General features: G+C 38.1%; 1 protein-coding gene across 1 annotated transcript in view; it reads left to right on the plus strand.

Moving 5' to 3' along the window:
* The first annotated feature begins 4981 nt into the window (after positions 1-4981).
* Positions 4982-20020, plus strand: part of LYPLAL1 (lysophospholipase like 1) — a 55233-nt gene continuing 40194 nt past the window's right edge. Inside the window, exons 1-2 of the mRNA XM_036753438.1 lie at positions 4982-5119; positions 15347-15446. Of these exons, the coding sequence (XP_036609333.1) occupies positions 5020-5119; positions 15347-15446 (200 nt within the window). The 5' untranslated portion in view covers positions 4982-5019. The remainder of the gene's footprint in view (positions 5120-15346; positions 15447-20020) is intronic.

A 20020-nucleotide genomic window follows, 5' to 3' on the forward strand; every position in this document is an offset into this window, starting at 1 on the left:
GTTGTGAGCCTTGAGAAAGGTAGTAGAGGAAGAAAGGGAACTATATCAAGAGCCACTGAGCTCAAACAAAGCCTGTAATATTTCTTGTGATTTTTTCATAAAAAACTTTTTGGAGGTATTTTCTAATCTCAGCTTCAGCTTTGGCATGTAAAGTGTTTGTGTTTACCCTCAGTGACACTGATGTGTGATTTTTAGGAGCTTCCTGCACTTGAAACATAATGGTGGTATTACGTACAAGTGGTCCATAATCAAGTAGTGATAATTTACTGATGTGATATATGAACTCACAACAGTCTTGTGAAGTAGGTAGTGGAATTATTAAAATATACTTGAATATGTCAATATAGGCATCAATTTTAGAGAGTCAGTTCATCGATAATTGCATGTCCAAGGACTTGAGTTAAAGAATTCCATGCACTGGCTACTCTCTTAAGAGAAGATTTTCTGATACATTCTGCTCCTTGGAAAAGGAAGAAGTTAATCCATACAGTTTTTGTACAATATCCTATTTGAAACACAAAGCCAGATAAAGGTTCCTATTCTTTCTAAAAGAAATTCTCTAGTCAAGGATTTTAGATGATCAAGAAGTTTGAGGTGTGTGTTTGTTTGTTTGTTGTCTTTTGTGTTTGAAGAAGAACAAAATGGCATCGCTATGTTGGGATCAAGGTACATTGTGTTGGACTGTGGCTGATCAGACCAATACAAACTCAGAAGGCTCTACCACAAATCAGGCATAGATAGTCCATGGGAACATTCGGAGTGGTGATGTCTCTAAATTTGCACACCTCATGTTTCTTTCAAGCTACTGATGTTCTGCTTTTCTTATAGAACACAGCACCTTCTTTGATGTGGGCACACCATGCTGGATGGTCCTGTGTCGGTATCTCCCATGTCTCAAAAACTATTTCAAAGTTCTTCAGAGAAATCTTGCGAGTGTCCTTGTATTGCTTCTTCTGATCTCCACCAAGCACTTGCCTTGTGTGAGTTTTCTGTAAAAGAGTTTTTTAGGCCAACATACCTTTGGCATTTGAACAGTATGGCCAGCCCATCAGAATTGTGCTCTCTGCAGTACAGTGTGACTACTTGGCAGTTCAGCTCAAGAAAGGACCTTAGGATCTGGTACCCTATCTTGCCAGGTGATCTTCAGAATCTTCCTAAGGCAATTCAAATGGAAGCGATTCAATTTCCTGGCATGGCGTTGGTATACTGTCCAGGTTTCACAGGCATACAACAATAAGGTCAGCATAACAGCTCTGTAGCCCTTTATTCTGGTAGGCAGCCTAATGCCTCTTCTCTCCCACACTTTCCTTCACAGCCTCCCGAAGACTGAGCTAGCTCTGGCCATGACTGTGTCAACCTCATCATCTCTGGACATCCCTGAAAAGTAAACGAACTTATCCACAGCATGCAAAAGTTCTCTGTTTGCTATAACCAATGGTTTCATGTATGGATGGTGTGGTGCTGGCTGGTGGAGAACCTCTGTTTTGTTGGTGTTAAGTGTTAGGCCAAAATTGGCACAAGCAGCACCTCAGCCACAGAGACTGCATTAAGTGCATAATCATCTGCAGATAGAAAGTCACGCACCAGCTCTTCCTCTACTTTAGTCTTGGCTTGTAGCCTTTTCAAGTCAAATAAGTTCTCAAAAGCAGCACCTACCTACACTGGAAATTAGCTTTTATCCAAGGACCAACTTCACTACATTAGTGAAGCTTATTAATAGGATTTCTCAGCTAGGTGGTGCCATAGTGCAGAGAATTTCAGGCCTGGAGTTAGGAAGACTTATCTTCCTGAGTTCAAATCTGGCCACAGATACTAGCTATGTGACCCTGGGCAAGTAATTTTACCCTGTTTATCTCATTTCCTCATTTATAAAATAAGCTGGAGAAGGAAATGGCAAACTACTCCAGTATTTCTACCAAGAAAACCCGCAAATGGGGTCCCAGACTTAAAAAATGTCTTAAAAACAACAATTTTGTTTCCCAAGACTTCTTGGCCCCTTTACTCCTCTGCTACATATTTACTCCACCACATGCATATTAAATCTTCTGTGCTATCTTCTATCCCCAAATCTCTTCCTTTCCCCATAATCTTTAAGGACAGGAAATGCTGTTTGTTTTGTATCTCCAGAATTTGGCCCAGTGCCAGGCATTGTGGTACCTGGCACCTAGTCAAAAATTAATATTTACCAATAAATGGATTGTATTGACACTCAATAAATGGAATGGAACAGACAGCCTGGTCTGTGGAAATGGTACATTATAATATCTTGTTGACAGTTATTACCTATATTTCCAAATCTGTAGCATATCATTCCCTAAAGAAAATTTCAGAAGATAAAACATCTCCATACATGTTAAGTATAAAATATTCAAACAAAAATATTATATACCCTATTTAAAGGGAGAAGTGTTGTCAGCCATTCAAATGGAAAACTTGTAGTAAAAGCTCAAAAGATAATCTTCAGTCCTAGTTCTTTTCTACCGTCTATGGCTTGAGAGATTCCAAAGTTGCTGCTACTATTACCTGGCCCCACCATGAGTGTTTCATCCACTTGGACTAGCCTCCTCCCATGTCATAGATCTCTCTTTCCAACCTCCAATATTGTCTTGGGCTGGAAGAATGTTTCATCTAACTTTTTTGCTGCTTCTGCCACTCCAGAATTCAATCTGAGGCATTATTTTAAAGTTGTTTGGAGGGGAATGTTGGGAGAGCTCAACTGAATGTTTTCTCTACCATCTTGAATCCACCCCTGCAAGTTCAGAAATGATTTAATTCTTGATAGATTAATAGCAGACCTATTGTCCCACAGAAAAGAAAGCAAACATTTCACTATAACGAAGTGAGAACACTAACTTTCTTCAGAGACAGGTAGAGAAGATACAGGTAGAGACAGGCTGGTGTAGTGGAAAAAGCTGTGTATGTAATCATCCTTAAAGTTGAAAGATCATTGGTTTACAGATGGAAAGGACCTTCTTTTTATAGATGAAGAATCTCTGACCAAAATGAAGTGATTTTCCAGAGGTCAATCACTCACTTCTGTATTAGCAACTGGGTACCCTAGCATACCCAGGATGGCCCGCTAGCACAGTTTCTTTGATCTGCTTTTATAAAGGAAAGACAACTTCAAAAGGGTTAACAAGTAAACAAGGCTGTCTCACCTTCTCACAAGGATGGCCCAGCATTAACTCCTACAGCATTCCCTAATCATCCTTCTTGCAGGAGGGGGCAACTCCATGGGGGTCAATCAAGATAGGCACAACTTGCGCATTCCCCTAAATCCCCTCAAGCCTCAGTGGGGGCCAGATTCCCCCCCAAGCCTTGAGGGGGCTGATCAAGGCACACACATCATCCTAGTTTGTGCATTTCAACCGTAAAGATTCCCACTCACTGACCAGTGCCCACCTGCTTTATACTTACACTCCACCCCTCCAGGGTCCTGACCATTACAATCTAAACAGGCAACACCTGGCCCTTACAGTCTACACAGGTCGGGGTGATATTTTGAACCATAGAACTCATATCTAACACCTGGGGACAAGAGATTGTTATGGCCATGGATCCTGGAAAACCAAACTCCAAAAAATACTAACAAAAATCCACTTTGCTTAGGCTTAGAATATCATTCTCTTATTCAATAAATTCCAGGGGATCCCTATTACCTCCTGGATCAGATATAAAATTCTTTGTTTAGCATTCAAAGCCCTTTATAACATGGTTCTTTCTACCTTTCCAGTATTCTTCCACCTTACTCTCCTTCACATACTCTAATCTGCTGACACAGAACTCCTTATGGGTTGCACAAGACATGACCTTGGGACTGTGTGTTTTCACTGGCTGTTCCTTCCTCACACCTAGAATTATCTTGTTTGTCTCCTGGATTTGTTGGTTTCCTTCAGGACTCAGGTACAATCCTTCTGGGTTTTCTTCCAATTTAAATTTTAAAAAGTGTTTTTAAACACTCGTTGTAAAAATTTGAGTTCCAAATTCTCATTCCCTCCAGCACCTCCTCCACCCATTGAGAAGGAAAGCAACAGGATATGCTTCAGGTGAAGTAGCACAAAAAATATTTCCATATAACCTATGTTGTAAAAAAAAAAAGCAAGAAAAATAACGAAAGTGGAAAAAATATGCTTCAATCTGCACTCAGGCTGCATCAGTTTTCTCTGGAGAATGATAACATTTTTCATCATGAATCCCCTGGAATTGTGAAAATAACATCTCCTGAAAGAAGCCAGTCTGATTAATATTTAGTGTCTTCCCTCTGAAATTACCTTTAATTTGGTAATATATCATTATATTATTAATTATATTCATGTATTATATTTATAATATTAAACCATTAATTTACATCTTGTTCGAACATAGGTGTTTGCATCTTGTCTTCACGTTCCCTAACCCCACCCCGTTAGATGGTGAACACTTTGAGGGCAGGGACAATTTGTGCCTTTCTTTGTATTCCAGGGCTTAGCACAGAATTTATTAAGCACGGGAGGTTATTAAATACTTCTTGAACGCTGGAGGATTTGAAACCATCAGTTGTGTTCCAAGTCTAGAGCTTATAGGTTTATAGATTTAGGTCCTGAAGGAAACTTAGACTGTTAAGTTCAATCCTTCATTTTACAGATAAGGAAACGAGGTCTCCGAGAGTTTAATTGCCCGGGGGAAATGCAACTAGCAGGTGTCCTTGACCCGAGTTTCCTCAGGGACCCCAGGTCCATCCACTGGATTATCCCCTGGCCCATTTTCCTACCTACACTACACCTTAACAGGCACAGGTATTTGCTACGTGGGTGACCTCTCTGGGTTTCCCTTTCCACGTCTACACAAGGAGGAGGCTGGACTTTGGAGACCTCAGTATTGGCTGTAAGCCAACCACCCTCGGCTAGCCCAGGACAGCGGGCGCGCGCCCCAGCCTCTCTGCATGCGCTCCCGATTTCGGGAACGCGACCCGATCCCGTGCGTGCGCGAGCCCGTTGGCAGACGCGAGGTGGAGAGGCGGGGAGAGGAAGTGGGACGACGATGGCGGCGGCAGCAGCGGCAACCTCCGCGCGGCTGCAGCGATACGTGGTGGCCCCGGCGGGGCAACAGAGCGCCTCCTTGATCATGCTGCACGGTTCAGGTGGATTGCGGATTTATGCGTCGGTTTTCCGCGGCGTGGGTTCAGGGGTCGCCCCCCCCCCCCCGTTCGTGATCCCCTTCCTGTCCGGGTCTGAAAGGCTCGGGGCCTGCCTGGTGGACTTCGGGCTAGACGGGGGCGCGTGCCGCTCACGGCCTAGGCCCCACCGCACAGGCCCAGAACTCCCGGGCCCCGCGCCCCTGCTCGCCCCCTCTTGGGTCCTCTACCTCCAGCCTTTAGAGGCATCACTCTTTGCAACCCCACAAGATGTGGGATCTTTGGCGCAGAGATTGTAGATCTAGAAATGAAAGAGACTTCGGAGGCCATCAGGGCCAGCCGCCTACCTCATTTTACAGATGAGGAAACTGAGGCACACGTAGTAAACGTTTCCCTCTCTTATCTCCTGAATCTCCTGGGCGGCAGTCTGACCTAATCCATAGAGTCCTAGCACTGAAATTCAGCGAGACCAAAGTTCAAGTCCTGCCTAGGACTCTGACCATGATCCGCCCAAGTCACCTAATAGATGGCATTTTATATACCGTTTTGCACAGCTCACATCAACCCTGGGGGGTGGGTGTTATTAGCTCCATTTTACAGTTGAGGGATTTGAGGTTAAATGCCTTATCAAGCTGGTCAGTGTCAGGCAGGATTCGAACTCGGCGCTCCATCTGTTGTGACAGCTTGGCACTTCTTTTGAAGATTTAAGTTGCAGAGAGAGGATTTCTATCCGGCATTGGTAGAAAGTTTTCTCACCTTGTTCTCTCTCTGACTTCAGAGCCCAGTCACTGCTTCCTTTGAGATCAGGCACAGCCTTCAGTACTTATCATAGTCCCTGGCACATAGTAGGTGTTTAATAAATGTTGGTTGATTTTTGTCGGATGAAGGCTATCTTTCCATCAATAGCTTTCACTTACTGCTTCAGACCTTAGATGTAAATTGATGGGACTATTGCCTTTGAGACATTTTCATTTGCTTTTCAAAGTTAAATATAAGGAATATTTGGATTTTCCGTCTTGGAGTAGCAGCATTGTACAGTGGAAAAGATGATGAATTGGGAGTGAAGAGAATTTTTAAAAGTCTCAAACCTTCCTTGTAATTTGTATGTGGTCCGGAGCCTATGATTCTCTTGTAAGCAGAGCTCTTTGTAAATCATGAAACATTGTATAATCATGGGCTATTTTGTGTTTTGGAGGTTTACACAAAATGTAAGATAGAGACAGTTACACCTGGAAAGGATTGTAAAATTATCTAGTCCCTCATTTAACAGAAGAAAAAACTGAAGCCCGGAGAAATTAATGGATCCACCCCAGGTCAGGAACCCAGGTCTTAAAGACTCCCCAAATTCAGACTGCATTTCAAGACAATTATAGTCTAGATGGGGAAAATAAACATGTGAAAAGTTAACAATTATCAAATTATTATCACAATTGAAGATGACAATAAATTGTTTTTAATACGTAATCATCAGATACAAGATGACATAGTGGGTTGAGAACTGGATTTAGAGTTGGAAGACATAGATTCCTGCTTCTGACCCTTACTAGCATGGCAGTGTTACCAAGAATTCTAGAAGAGTTGGCAAAAGAAGTTCTCCTTGTTGGTGAAATAAATGCTGTGTCCTCTGGTACATGTACGTGATCATCAAACGGACAGTTAATAATTGCCATAGTTAAGAGACTAAAGACATGACTCAAGCTGAAATAGGGAATCCTTTTCAAAGAAACTGGGATTTACTCTGAATCTTAGATAAGCATTAAAGCATCATAAATTTAGAGTTTATAAGCCCTAAATTGAATCTAACCCTAATCATCTAGTCTAACTAATCATTTAGAATAACCTTCTTTGTTTTACAAACAAGGAAAGAGAGGCCCAGGGAATTGAAGTGACTCTAAATCCAATCTCATTTGTTCATACCACTACACATTGCTTCCTGTAGAAGAGATCAGGTTGTGCCTTGAACTATGGTTTAGGGGGTTTGGGACATTATCCTATAGGCAATGGGTATCCTTTGAAAATTTTTCACTGGAGGAGTTATAAGGGATGTAGGAAGATTAGTTTTTATGTCACATGTGGGATGAATTAAGGCTTTGGGAAAGGTAATAAGGAAAGATTAAAAAAGGAAATTGCAGGTAGGCTATTGAAGGTCTTGAGATTATATGAGCCTAAACTATGTGATGTCAGAGAAATAGAAATGGAAGAGATGGACCATTTTAGGAAGAAAGAATTCATAGGATTTTGTGACTGGATGAGGGAACAAAAGAAGAGGGTGGGGCCAAAGATGGTTCCACAGTTTTAAGCTTGTAAAAATTTCATATCCTAAGTAGTTAGAAAACCTAACATAATCATGTTTGATTAAAAAAATCTTCTTTTAGAAGTACACAAAGCCTTGTTTTCTTATTCCCCTTGCCTATTTTTATTCAAATGCCTTTCCTCATGTTTAATTTGAAAAGAATTACTGCCGTTTTTTTTCTTACTGATGAAGGAAATTTTCCAAAGATTTCTTTCAAAATGCAAGTAGTGGAACCCTTTTATATTGGGTTCTCAATAAATACTTGTTGAATTGAATAATGCTGCTGTTGGGGGATAGGACTGACATCCATTTTGGAGACTAGCCATATTATATTAAGATTTTATTGTATATAGTTAGGTTTGAAGAGCAAATGTTTGACTCATAGTGTATCTGAATTTGTGTAAAAATGAGCCATTATAACAGGGTTCTATTTTACTGTTCTGTGATGGAGAATAATTCTTCCCAGGTGGATTTTGTGAATGTATTAGCATCTCTTCTTTGTAGCATTTTGTTTTTCTTTCCAAAATGGAAAAGAGATTTTCATAGACAACTTTTTGCTAGTTAAAAACTTGAAAGGAAGCAGATACTGGGCCTCACTTGTCATTTGTAGGAAAACAGGTGGAAGGTAAGGTTTGGCCCAATTTAATTTGAGGCTTTCCTACCACTAAGGCATGCACTGAAAATAGAATGAGATCTTTCTTTAAAGTGACAGGGAAATACATTTATTGTCCATTTAACTTTTCTTAAATGGAAAACATAATAAATTTCATGGAGAATTTTTCTAATTCAATCAGCTGGTTTTGTTTTGTTCTTTTACTGAATGCATGAATATAAGGAAATTAATGAGGCATACTATCTTTTGTATCTGTTAAAGTATTAACTTTATTTTTTTGAGGAAATAATCTTGAGTAGAAAGAGAAAATTATAGCTGGAGGGACACTCTACAAATAGTTTAGAATCTTACAGTTTATTATTTTTTTTCTTCATTATATTTGGAATTCAGCTAAAAGAACAACTCATGAGAAAGCAGATTGTTTTAACAGATGTTGTTGTTGCTATTTTGTTTTACTTTTCTTTGTAGTGTTCTTTACCAGTTAGGTAGTCATTTTATTTAATAGTTGATGTCTCTTCTTCCCAGGATTTGACCCAGTATGGATCCAGTATGTAAACAGTGAGAGCTGAATGGGATCTTAGATTCTCTGTAGTACATCTCCTTCATTTTAAAGATAGGGAAATTGAGACCCCAAGAGATTAAGTGACTTGCTCTTGGTCACACGAGTAGATGAAAGAGTTAGGATTTGAACCCATATTCTCTGTTTTTAAAGCTAGATATAAAGAAATTATTATCATTATCATTTGTATCTTTTCGATGGAGTTTAAATAGAAACAAGTCACTACTTTACTATTTTTCAGACTGGGACAGGTGGGTTAGATAAAATAAACAGGTCATATAAATACAACTTTAGGACAACTCCAGAAGCAGACACAATGAGAAGAATGATGTATTTCTCATCCTGTTTCCACATGACCATTTTTTTCTGTTGGATCTCTATACTTTAAAGCTTTTACAAAACCACAGAACTTGGAGATTGAGTGTTTGGCATAGTGACATCTATTAAAGGTGTTATTCTTAAATTTTTACAGATCATTGCTATGTATGAGTGATTATTGGCAATAATTTTGTCTCCGATAATGATCAGATTTTAGTACAGGTTATTTGTTGAATTCTTGAGTATTTTGAGATTTGTATTTTGGAGGTCTGTCATTTGTTAATTTATGAAAGACACAGAGTTTCTGATGTCTAATTCTAGCCACCAAGTAGTGCCCAGCACATACTATTTACTTAATAAAAGCTTATACCTTTCCTAGATTTCACCAAATTTTCTGATAAGTATCTCATACTATTCTTGGGAAGAAGATGGAGCTAGGTGGATTAAATTATAATACAGTTAGATGGATTCACAATAGTTGGATAGCTAGACTCCATGATTAGTAGTTACTATTTTATTGGCACCATGGGAGGATGTCTTTAGTGGAGTGCCTTTCCCTGTGCTCCCCGCAATCTGTGCTTGATCCTTTACTGTTTAACATTTTACCAATAATTTGGATAAAGGCATAGATGTAGTGCTCATTAAATTTTCATGTGACATTAAATTAAGAGGCATTGTTAACACACTGGGTGACAGAATTGGAATTCAAAAATGTTTTAACAGACTAGAGCATTAGGATGAATCCAATCGTTTGAAATTCACTAGGCATAAATATAAAGACTTACACTTGGGATTCAAAAAATCAACTTCACAAATACAGGATGGAGGAGGCATGGCTAGACAGAAGTTCTGAAATACACTTTAGGGGTTTAGTGGATTGTAAGTACATCATGAGTCAGCAAATGTGATGAGTTAACCAAAAAATGCTAATATAGTCTTGGGCTGCATTAAGAGAGTCATAGCTTCCAGGGATAGGGATGAAAGAATCTTACTGTGGTATTCTCTTATAAGACCTCATCTGGAATATTAGGTTCAGTTCTGGGTTCCATAGTTTAAAAACATTGATAAACTGGAGAGTGTCCACAGGAGGACAACCAGGATGGTGAAGGGCCTTGAGTCCATGTCATATAAAGATTGGTTAAAGAAACTGAGCATGTTTAACCTAGAGAAGAGATGATCTAAAGGGCTGTGCTGAGAGGCAACATGGTATAGTGGAAAGAGCTCCAGAGCAGGGGAGCTGGAGTTAGAGGACTTGGGAAATGATAGCCCAGGTAATCTGGAGCCAGAAGCTGTGGAGATGGGGCTACGTACATCCCCCAGTTCTGCCACTTCCTACCTTTGTGACCTTGGGGAAATCATTTCACAGTGGCTCTGGGTTTCATTTTCTTCATCTATAAAATGATAGCTTGTACTAAATGACCTAAGATCCCTTCCAGCTCCAAATCTGTGATGGTGATTTTATTATGACTGTCTTCAAGAATGTGAAGGTCTGTCAGGTTGGAAAGGGATTGGATTTGTTTTGTTTAATCCCAGAGAAAAGAACCAGGAGCAATAGATAGAAGTTGCAAAGAGTAAATTCAGGCTTGATGTTAGAAAAATACAAACGACAAACTTTCTAACAGGTATCTAGAAGTGGAATGGGCCCTGCCTTAGAGGACATCTTCAAGCAGAGTTAAAATGACCATTTGTCACATATGTTATAGTGAATATTCCTTTCATACATGGATTAGAATAGATTGCTTTTGAGGTCAGTCAATCAATAAGTATTTATTAAGCAGCAACTATGTGCCGGGTATTGTGCTTCTAACTCCCTGTCATTATGCTAATTTCACATAAATTAGCAATTTGTTTGACAACTCTTTATTTGTATATTGTTGATCAAGTTCATGTTGAAGCTACCCATGGAAAATTTTTTGAGATGATGATGATAATGGTCTTTGAAAATAGAACTTTTAATCGCGGCTATAATTGAATGTTCTAGTACAGATAATGTTTTTATATTGCAATGAATTATTGTTCTTGTGTTCCATAACTTTTGTAGAATAGGAAACATAACTAATTAAAATGAGATTTAACTAAAGTAGACTGTGTAAGTGAATACCTTCTGCAAGATATAATTTGACTTTTAAAGAAATAGTTGGACATGAACTTAATAAAGTGATAGTGATCACATATGATTCATGGACTTAATTGTCTAAAGCTATTTCATCTTCATTGGGTTTATACTTCATATATATCACTATGCCAACTACTGAAGGTTTTTTTAAAAATTCTCACTGACATATGCGAAGCTACTATACAAATATTCTGCAATATTGAAAAAACGATCCATTAAATTGTGTTTTTTTTTAACTTACTGGTTCGGAAAGTTTAGTATGATGTATATTTTAAATTTGGTAGACATCTGTGTCTATAAAGAAATTTCAATAGTTGGCTTTGAAATTCTTTTGAAGGAATGCCAGTTTTTAACTGCCTATGTAATACTAATATGATATGACATTGTTGTGAATCATCGATGATAAAACCTCAGTTTTAAGTCTTTGATTAGTAAAACCACCACTACTCCTTAAATTACTGAGTTGGTTTTAGTACCATTTCAATAATATAGATGAAAATCAGTAATTGGCATTCGTTTTAAATGGGTATATGCATAGAGGATGATTAAGCAATTAAACTTGATACAATAAAAATCCTGTCTTTAGGTAAGAATCAAAGACAAAGCTGGAAGGGACCTTAGGGGTTACCTAGTTCAATTCTTTCTCATTTACTCCCCCCTGGATTGCACCAACAGGAAATTAAGGTCTAGACCTAGACCCTACTTGCAAATATCCGCAGACTCTCAGAAGGATTAATTCCTAACTCTGGGTTTTTTAGATACCCCAAGGTGTATATTGTTTTCTAGTATATAAAAAATTTATCAAAACAAAATTTAAGTTTCTTTAAGTGAATAAATCAAAATGTACCATAGAATCATTTTGGAGAAGTGGTAAGATAATGAAACCAAGCAATGACAGGGTTTCGCAAACTTTAGCTACTCTTAGGAATTTATTTGCTAGCCTGAGGAATAATTTTTTTTTAAAATTTAAATTTATTTATTTACATATTTGGTTTTCAGCATTGATTTTCACAACAGTTTGAATTACAAATTTTCTCCCCATTTCTACCCTCCCCCCCACTCCAAGATGGCTTATATTCTGGTAGCCCTGTTCCCCAGTCAGCCCTCCCCTCTATCACCTCCCCCTCCCCTCTCATCCCCTTTTCCCTTCCTTTCTTGTAGGGCAAGATAAATTTCTACGCCCCATTGCCTGTGTATCTTATTTTTTAGTTGCATGCAAAAACTTTTTTTGTTTTTGAACATCTGATTTTAAAACTTTGAGTTCCAAATTCTCTCCCCTCTTCCCTTCCCACCCACCCTCCCTAAGAAGTTGAGCAATTCAACCTAGGCCACACATGTATCATTATGTATAACCCTTCCACAATACTCATGTTGTGAAAGGCTAACTACATTTTGCTCCTTCCCAACCCATCCCGCTTTATTGAATTTTCTCCCTTGACCCTGTCCCCTTTCCAAAGTGTTTGTTTTGATTACCTCCACCCCCATCTGCCCTCCCCTCCATCTTCCCCCCTGCTTTTTTTTTTTATCTTCCTCCCTCTTCTTTCCTGTGGGGTAAGATACCCAACTGAGTATGTATGGTATTCCCCCTCAGGCCAAATCTGATGAGAGCAAGGTTCACTCATTCCCCCCTCACCTGCCCTCTCCCCTCCTCCCACAGAACTGCTTCCTCTTGCCACCTTTATGCAAGATAATCCACCCCATTCTATCTCTCCCTATCTCCCTCTCTCAGTATGTTGCTCTTTCATCCCTTAATTTCATTTTATTTCTTTTAGATATCTTCCCTTCCTCTTCAACTCACCCTGTGTCTGCTCTCTCTCTTTTACATATACATATACACATACATACATATACACATAGATATATACATACATACACATACATATATATATACATAAACACATATATATATATGCATATTCCCTTCAACTACCCTAATACTGAGGTCTCATGAATTATACACATCATCTTTCCATGTAAGAATGTAAACAAAACCGTTCAACTTTAGTAAGTCCCTTGCAATTTCTGTTTCTTGATTACCTTTTCATGCTTCTCTTGATTCTTGTGTTTGAAAGTCAAATTTTCTATTCAGTTATGGTCTTTTCACTGAGAAAGCTTGAAAGTCCTCTGTTTTATTGAAACTCCATATTTTGCCTTGGAACATGATACTCAGTTTTGCTGGGTAGGTGATTCTAGGTTTTAATCCTAGCTCCATTGACCTCTGGAATATCGCATTCCAAGCCCTTCGATCTCTTAATGTAGAAGCTGCCAGATCTTGGGTTATTCTGATTGGGTTTCCACAATACTCAAATTGTTTCTTTCTGGCTGCTTGCAGTATTTTCTCCTTGATCTGGGAGCTCTGGAATTTGGCGACAATATTCCTAGGAGATTTCTTTTTTGGATCTATTTGAGGAGGCGATCGATGGATTCTTTCAATTTCTATTTTGCCCTGTGGCTCTAGAATATCAGGGCAGTTCTCCTTGATAATTTCTTTTAAGATGGTATCTAGGCTCTTTTTTTGATCATGGCTTTCAGGTAGTCCAATAATTTTTAAATTATCTCTCCTGGATCTATTTTCCAGGTCAGTGGTTTTTCCAAGGAGATATTTCACATTGTCTTCCATTTTTTCATTCCTTTGGTTCTGTTTTATAATATCCTGATTTCTCTTAAAGTCACTAGCTTCCACTTGCTCCAATCTAATTTTTAAAGTAGTATTTTCTTCAGTGGTCTTTTGGACCTCCTTTTCCATTTGGCTAATTCTGCCTTTCAAGGCATTCTTCTCCTCATTGGCTTTTTGGAGCTCTTTTGCCATTTGAGTTAGTCTGTTTTTTAAGGTGTTGTTTTCTTCAGTGTATTTTTCAGTATTTTTTTGGGTCTCCTTTAGCAAGTCATTGACTTGTTTTTCATGGTTTTCTCGCATCCTTCTCATTTCTCTTCCCAATTTTTCCTCTACTTCTCTAACTTGCTTTTCCAAATCCTTTTTGAGTTCTTCTATGGCCTGGGGCCAGTTCATGTTTTTCTTGGAGGCTTTTGTTGTAGGCTCTATGACTTTATTGTCTTCTTTAGGCTGTATGTTTTGGTCTTCTTTGTCAGCAGAGAAAGAATCCGAAGTCTGAGACTGAACCTGGGTGCGTTTTCGCTGCCTGGCCATATTCCCAACCAACTAACTTGACCCTTGAGTTTTTCAGTGGGGTATGACTGCTTATAGAATAACAAGTTCTATGTTCCACGTTTGGGGGGGAGGTGCCAGCTCTGTCAGACCCGCACTTCTCCTTCCCCAAGAACCCCCAGTCCAGACTGGGCTTAGATCTTCAGCAGGCTGTTTCACTCCTGCTCTGATCTGCCACTTAATTCCTCCCACCAGGTGGGCCTGGAGCCGGAAGTAACAACAGCTGTAGCTGCCCCACCTCCACTGCCCCCAGGGCTGGAAGCCTAACCTCGAACTCCTTCCACTCCTGCAGCTTTTCCCACTAACTTTCTCCGCAGTCTTTGGTGTTTGTGAGTGGAGGGGTCTGGTAACTGCTGCAGCTCACATATTCAGGGCGCTAGGGCCCCCTCCGCCCGGCTTCTGGTCTGGATGGTCCACGCTGTTCAGGCTGGGCTCTGCTCCACTCCGTTCCCAGCTCCCAGCTCCGTGTGGAATAGACCTCACCCAGAGACCATCCAGGCTGTCCTGGGCTGGAGCCCTGCTTCCCTCTGCTGTTCTGTGGGTTCTGCCGTTCTAGAATTGGTTCAGAGCCATTTTTTATAGGTTTTTGGAGGGACTCGGGTGCAGAGCTCACTCTAGTCCCAGCTTACCAGCCGCCATCTTGGCTCCGCCAGGAATAAATTTTTAAAAATTTTAACTTAAGCAAATAGAAAATATAATTTTTTAAAGTTTGTCTTTTTGTTTCCTTTTAATATATTTGCTAAGATAAATTTAACAAATGAGAAAATCCAAAACTTCATAATCAAACCACTCCCCCAGGAACTAGTGGTGAAACCATGAATTAAAGTCATAGTATTTTCTAGTCATTATTAGTTAAAACTAGCAGTTCTGTTACTTTTTATTATTTAGTCTCCAGGGGTATAGTATGACAGTCTTGAAAATGTTTGAATAATATAAATCTACCTTATTTTAATATATTTTCCTGCTTATTGAAAAATGTATGTTATTTATCAGTTAAAATGTGAATGTTATCTTGTAAGGATTACTCTAATAATAATTGATTTTATAAAGTATGCCACAAATAAGTTTAGTGTTTAAATTTGCTCTAATAAATATTTATCAATTTCAGTGGAACAATTTTGGATTTCTAACCTTTATAATTGAAATCTTTACCTTCATGTATCCCCAGGTGATTCTGGCAGAAGATTTAGAGAATGGATCAATCAAGTTTTAAATCATGATTTAGTTTTTCAGCACATAAAAATTATTTATCCAACAGCTCCTTCCAGGTATGTAGTGACTGGAGTCATTGACCAATATAACTTTTTTTAACATAAAACGCAAATAGTAAGGGTGTTGGAAATACGTTAAAATTACTTCCTTTTGCTTTGACTTTTTAGTAAATGCACTATTATTTTAAATTAAATTTTCGTTACTTAAATTTGACCCAAAAGTTAGGGAGGATGTCTAAGATTCTTTAAACTTGTTCCATTATGGTGAATCATAGTAATTTTTTCCTCCAAAGAAATTCTTACTTGAAATATTGCTTCTAGACCATTTCTTACCATGTGAATAAATTAAACCTTCTGTATCAAGGAGATACAGAAGCAAGATCCTATATAAGTCAATCGCAGGTAAGAAAGTAGTAGTGTTTTTTTTTTCATTCATAAGTAATACCCAGTGGGTGGGAGTGGACAAGCTTTAACAGGTTTTTCAAGTAAGGGCTAAGATTTCAGGGGATTTTTTAAAAATTATATTTAAGGAGGCCTTTCATGTAATCCCAGAGTTGGAAGGGACCTCAGAGCCCATCTTCTTCAACCCCTGCCTGAACAAGAATCCCCTCTATAACATCCTGGATAAGTTTATTCAACTTTTGCTTGAAGACTTCCAGTGGGGGGGGAATGTACACTAAGAAGAAATGATCAGACACATAGGAAAAGATCTTGGAAAGATTATGTAAGTGGTCAGTCATATCACAAGGCACAGAGAGGTCAATAGGATAAGAACTGAGAAAAAAACAGATTTAGCAGTTAAAGACATTGGTAAACTGGGAGGAAGCTGTCTTGGTTGAGCGATGGGGATAGAAACTAGATTTCAAAGGGCATAATAAAAACCATCTTTCAGAATGAAATCCTGAAGATACTGAAAGAAATTCCAAGGAGGAAGAAAATGGACAGTGTTCTGAAGAAAGCAATGTCTTTTCACATACACCTCACCAACCAAGTGTTAGGGAAATGTCACCTGGAATAGATCAACTAAAAAATGTAATTACTTGAGCTACCATCAGCAGTATTTGAAAAGTTCTGGAAAAGGGCAAAAGTCCCAATTTTCAGAAAGGGAAGAGTAGAATTTGTCAACTGTAGGCCAGTAACATTGACTTCAGTTCCTGGGAAAGCTGTAAAAAGGTGTCAGATAGATGGCCCACAGGCCACAGCACTCCACCTTGGGGCAGAACCAAATTAAAATGTAATTGACGAATTTTTAACAAAATAAAAACACAATAAAAGATAGATAATGTTAATATATCATTTTCTAAGTCATTATGCATCCTACAGGGATCTCTATTAGAGAATAGAAGGGTAAGTGGGAACATCATAAAAGCAGTTGACTTGGAGAACAGGTCAAGAAGAGATAATTTAAAAATCACTGGACTCCCTGAAAGCTATGATTTTAAAAAAAAAAGGCCTGAATATACCTATATTGCAAGAAATCATAAATGATGATGTAGAACTATGGGAATTATAGGGCAGAGCAAAATTGGAAAGACTGTCATTCACCTCTGGAAAGAAATCTCAAAAGGAAAATTCTCAGTGATATCATAGCCAAAATCCAGAGCTTCCATGTCAAAGAAAAAAAAAATACTACAAGAATACAAAAGGAGTTACAGTACCAAGTAACTACATCTTCTATTTCCTTCTCATCAGAATTTTTGTTTTTGTATATACATCTTCAGAATTTTATTCTTGAGAGCTTCCCAGACCTCCTTGGTCTTTCAGAATTTTAGTCCATGAGATTTTTCCTCTCATTTCTCTAAACCTTGAAATCTGTTCTTTGCAAAATCTAGAGTGAATATGAAATTATATCTCCATTTCATCTCTTCTATCACAGATTCTGAAATCATAATATAGATTGAGGACTGCAAGGAACTTTGAGATCATCTCATCAAATCCATATAGGTCACTAGTGAGGACACTAAGGCCCAGAGAGATTACATGGGTGTCCCACAGTCACAGCTACAACAGTACCCAGCAGAGGCAGAGTTTCAAACCCAAGTCCTCTGACTCCAAATCAGTTCTCTTTCTACTTCATCATTCTTCAGTAATCATCTCTCTCTGTGGTTCCCATCATTTCCATATCAGCAATTGCTTTTTTGTGGGTGAAAATTAAAATAAAAGGAGAAAATCCCCCTGGTTCTTCCATCTTCTGAAAAATGAAATTGCCATTATGGTAAGCAAAAATGTTATTTTTTGCTCAGCTTTTGCAGAGTGTGAATTTCAACAGAGGTTTAAATCATTGAAGTTCTTCGTTATTGCCTCCACACCAGACTCATGATCTGTTTCCTTGAACCCATCTCTTTCTTCTTCCTGTAGTTTGATACACCCTTAACAATACCTTTTATGTTTCTACTTCTGTTTATCTTCATCCCAAAAATTTCCACCAAGCTTTCCCTATCCTTGGTTCCTATATTAACTGACGTGAATTCAGGGGTCTCCTTTGTCTCTTCGTATCCTTTTTAAAAATTTCACATCAAAACCCTTCTTTTGTTTTAAAAATATTATCAAATACTTTGTTCTATCAGAGGACCAGGAAGAGTGGAGAAGCATTCTTTTGTCCCTTTTTTGTTTTTTTTTTTTTCAGTAGGGACACCAGCCTGCATTTTGAACATAGATAATCATTATTTATCTGTGGTAGAAAGACAAGTATTACCAGATAGTTTTTTCATTATATTCTACCTAGGTGTCTGTAAAATTTGACATCCTTTTCATGTTTTCTAGAAGCAAAATCCTCAGTCTTTCATTGTTCTTGATAATACCTTTTGTGGCCAGCTCCCTTGGAAGACCCACACATGACTTTCCTTAATCATTTCAGCTTCCTTTTCCTGGAGTCCTACTTGTTCTAAAATTTCTTTGCCCTTATGCCAGCTGGTAAGTGACAGAGGGAGCATTCAGTCCCAGGTCTTTACAGTCCCAAGTCTTAGCACTCTCCGCTCAGCTATGCTGCTGCTTTCCAGGTTAGGAAAACTAGGAAGGTCACTTTTAATTCTCTTTTTCATCCTTTATAAAATATGTGTTTTGCATCCAACATTGGTTGGATTAAATGACCTCTGAGGTGCCTTTTAATCTTATGACATCCATCATAAACTAGTTTATACCCTCAGTTTTCAACTTTGTGGCCCTCCTGTTTTAGAATAGGTTAAAGATTGAATTGGCCACTTTAAATCAATTTTTTTTTAGCATCATATTTATAAACACCTTAAGGTAGATGTTATGAGTATTCTTATTCCTATTTTATGGATAAGAAAGCTAGAACTCAGAGAAGGTAAATGAATTGCTTTTGAGCACATGGCTATTTATTGCTAGGGATTTTAACCCAGATTACCTAATTCCCAACTCTGACACCCTTTGCATTGTACCATTAGGCTGACAGGTAGTCTAGTGGATAGAGTGATAGACTTTGTTAGGAAGATTTGAATTTGAATCTTATCTTTGATGACCTGGGGCAATTCACATGTGTTTTCTGGGCTTCAGTTTCCTTATCTGTAAAATGGGGGAGTTGGACTTTCTAAGTGGCCTTGAAGGTGTCTTCTAGTTCTAAATCAGTGTATGATCCTATGATCTCTTTTGGGTAGAATTCTTTTCATTTAGGTGGTTCTTAAGCTTTGAAGAAACCAACCAAATGAGCAGATAAATCTTGAACAGTAAAATCTTTGAATCTTATGAAAGCTTATTCAGTCAATACAAAATTACAAATTCACATGGAAGTAAAGATTAGCCCTAAAAGAGTTATTTAAGAACTAGGCTACTTTTATTTTAAGACCTAATTACTTTCAGCCAGAAGGATTAAATATTTTTTCTATTTCCCCAGAAAGGAGTCTCTACTAGCTGCCTTTCCTTACTCTTTTGAGTTTTAAATTTTTTGCTTCCTTTCCTTAGGGAATGGCTAAAGTTAGTTCTGGGATTTAGCATTCACAAATGATAAATTTATTAAATGTTTGGTTAAATTAAGTTTTGATTTCTAAGAAATTTTACTAACATTTTTTGAACCAAACTTAATTGTGAAAACAAACTTTGTTTCATTTTAGAATATTCCAGATAAAACTGGTTTCTTGTACTGAAGAAGTTTTTAGGAAAATGAGGATATTTTCATTTAGAAAGTCACACAGGCACATAGCATAGTCAAATAACAGACTAGGTGGAATTAACTAGTGTATTTAAAGGAAACTGATTCATTTCTTTTTCTGTATTGTTAATGCCTCTACTTCAAGCATCTATAAAAAATGAAAATGTGGAAATTTTCCTTTAAGTAAAAAATATAGTGATTTGTAGTCATATATCCTTCAACACTATAGCTTTTCATAATGTTACCGTATACTCTTTTTATGAAAGGATGTATCAAAAGAAAAATACCTGAACTTCATTTGTTTTTTTTTTAACCATAAGAAGTGAACTACATTATGGAATATTACGTTTCAGGCCCCTGTGCCTGATAAGAACCATTAAATGAAACAGTGAAATAAAACAGATGCATTTAAGTACTGTAATGCCTGCCACAGTTTGGTACCAATATACAAACAAAGTAAGTTTGCAAAGTTATGCTTATTGGTTGAAACCTAAATACCAGAAGTCTGTACTGACCTGTCAAA

This window comes from Trichosurus vulpecula, chromosome 4 (genome assembly GCF_011100635.1).
Source record: "Trichosurus vulpecula isolate mTriVul1 chromosome 4, mTriVul1.pri, whole genome shotgun sequence".
Classification (NCBI taxonomy): domain Eukaryota; kingdom Metazoa; phylum Chordata; class Mammalia; order Diprotodontia; family Phalangeridae; genus Trichosurus; species Trichosurus vulpecula.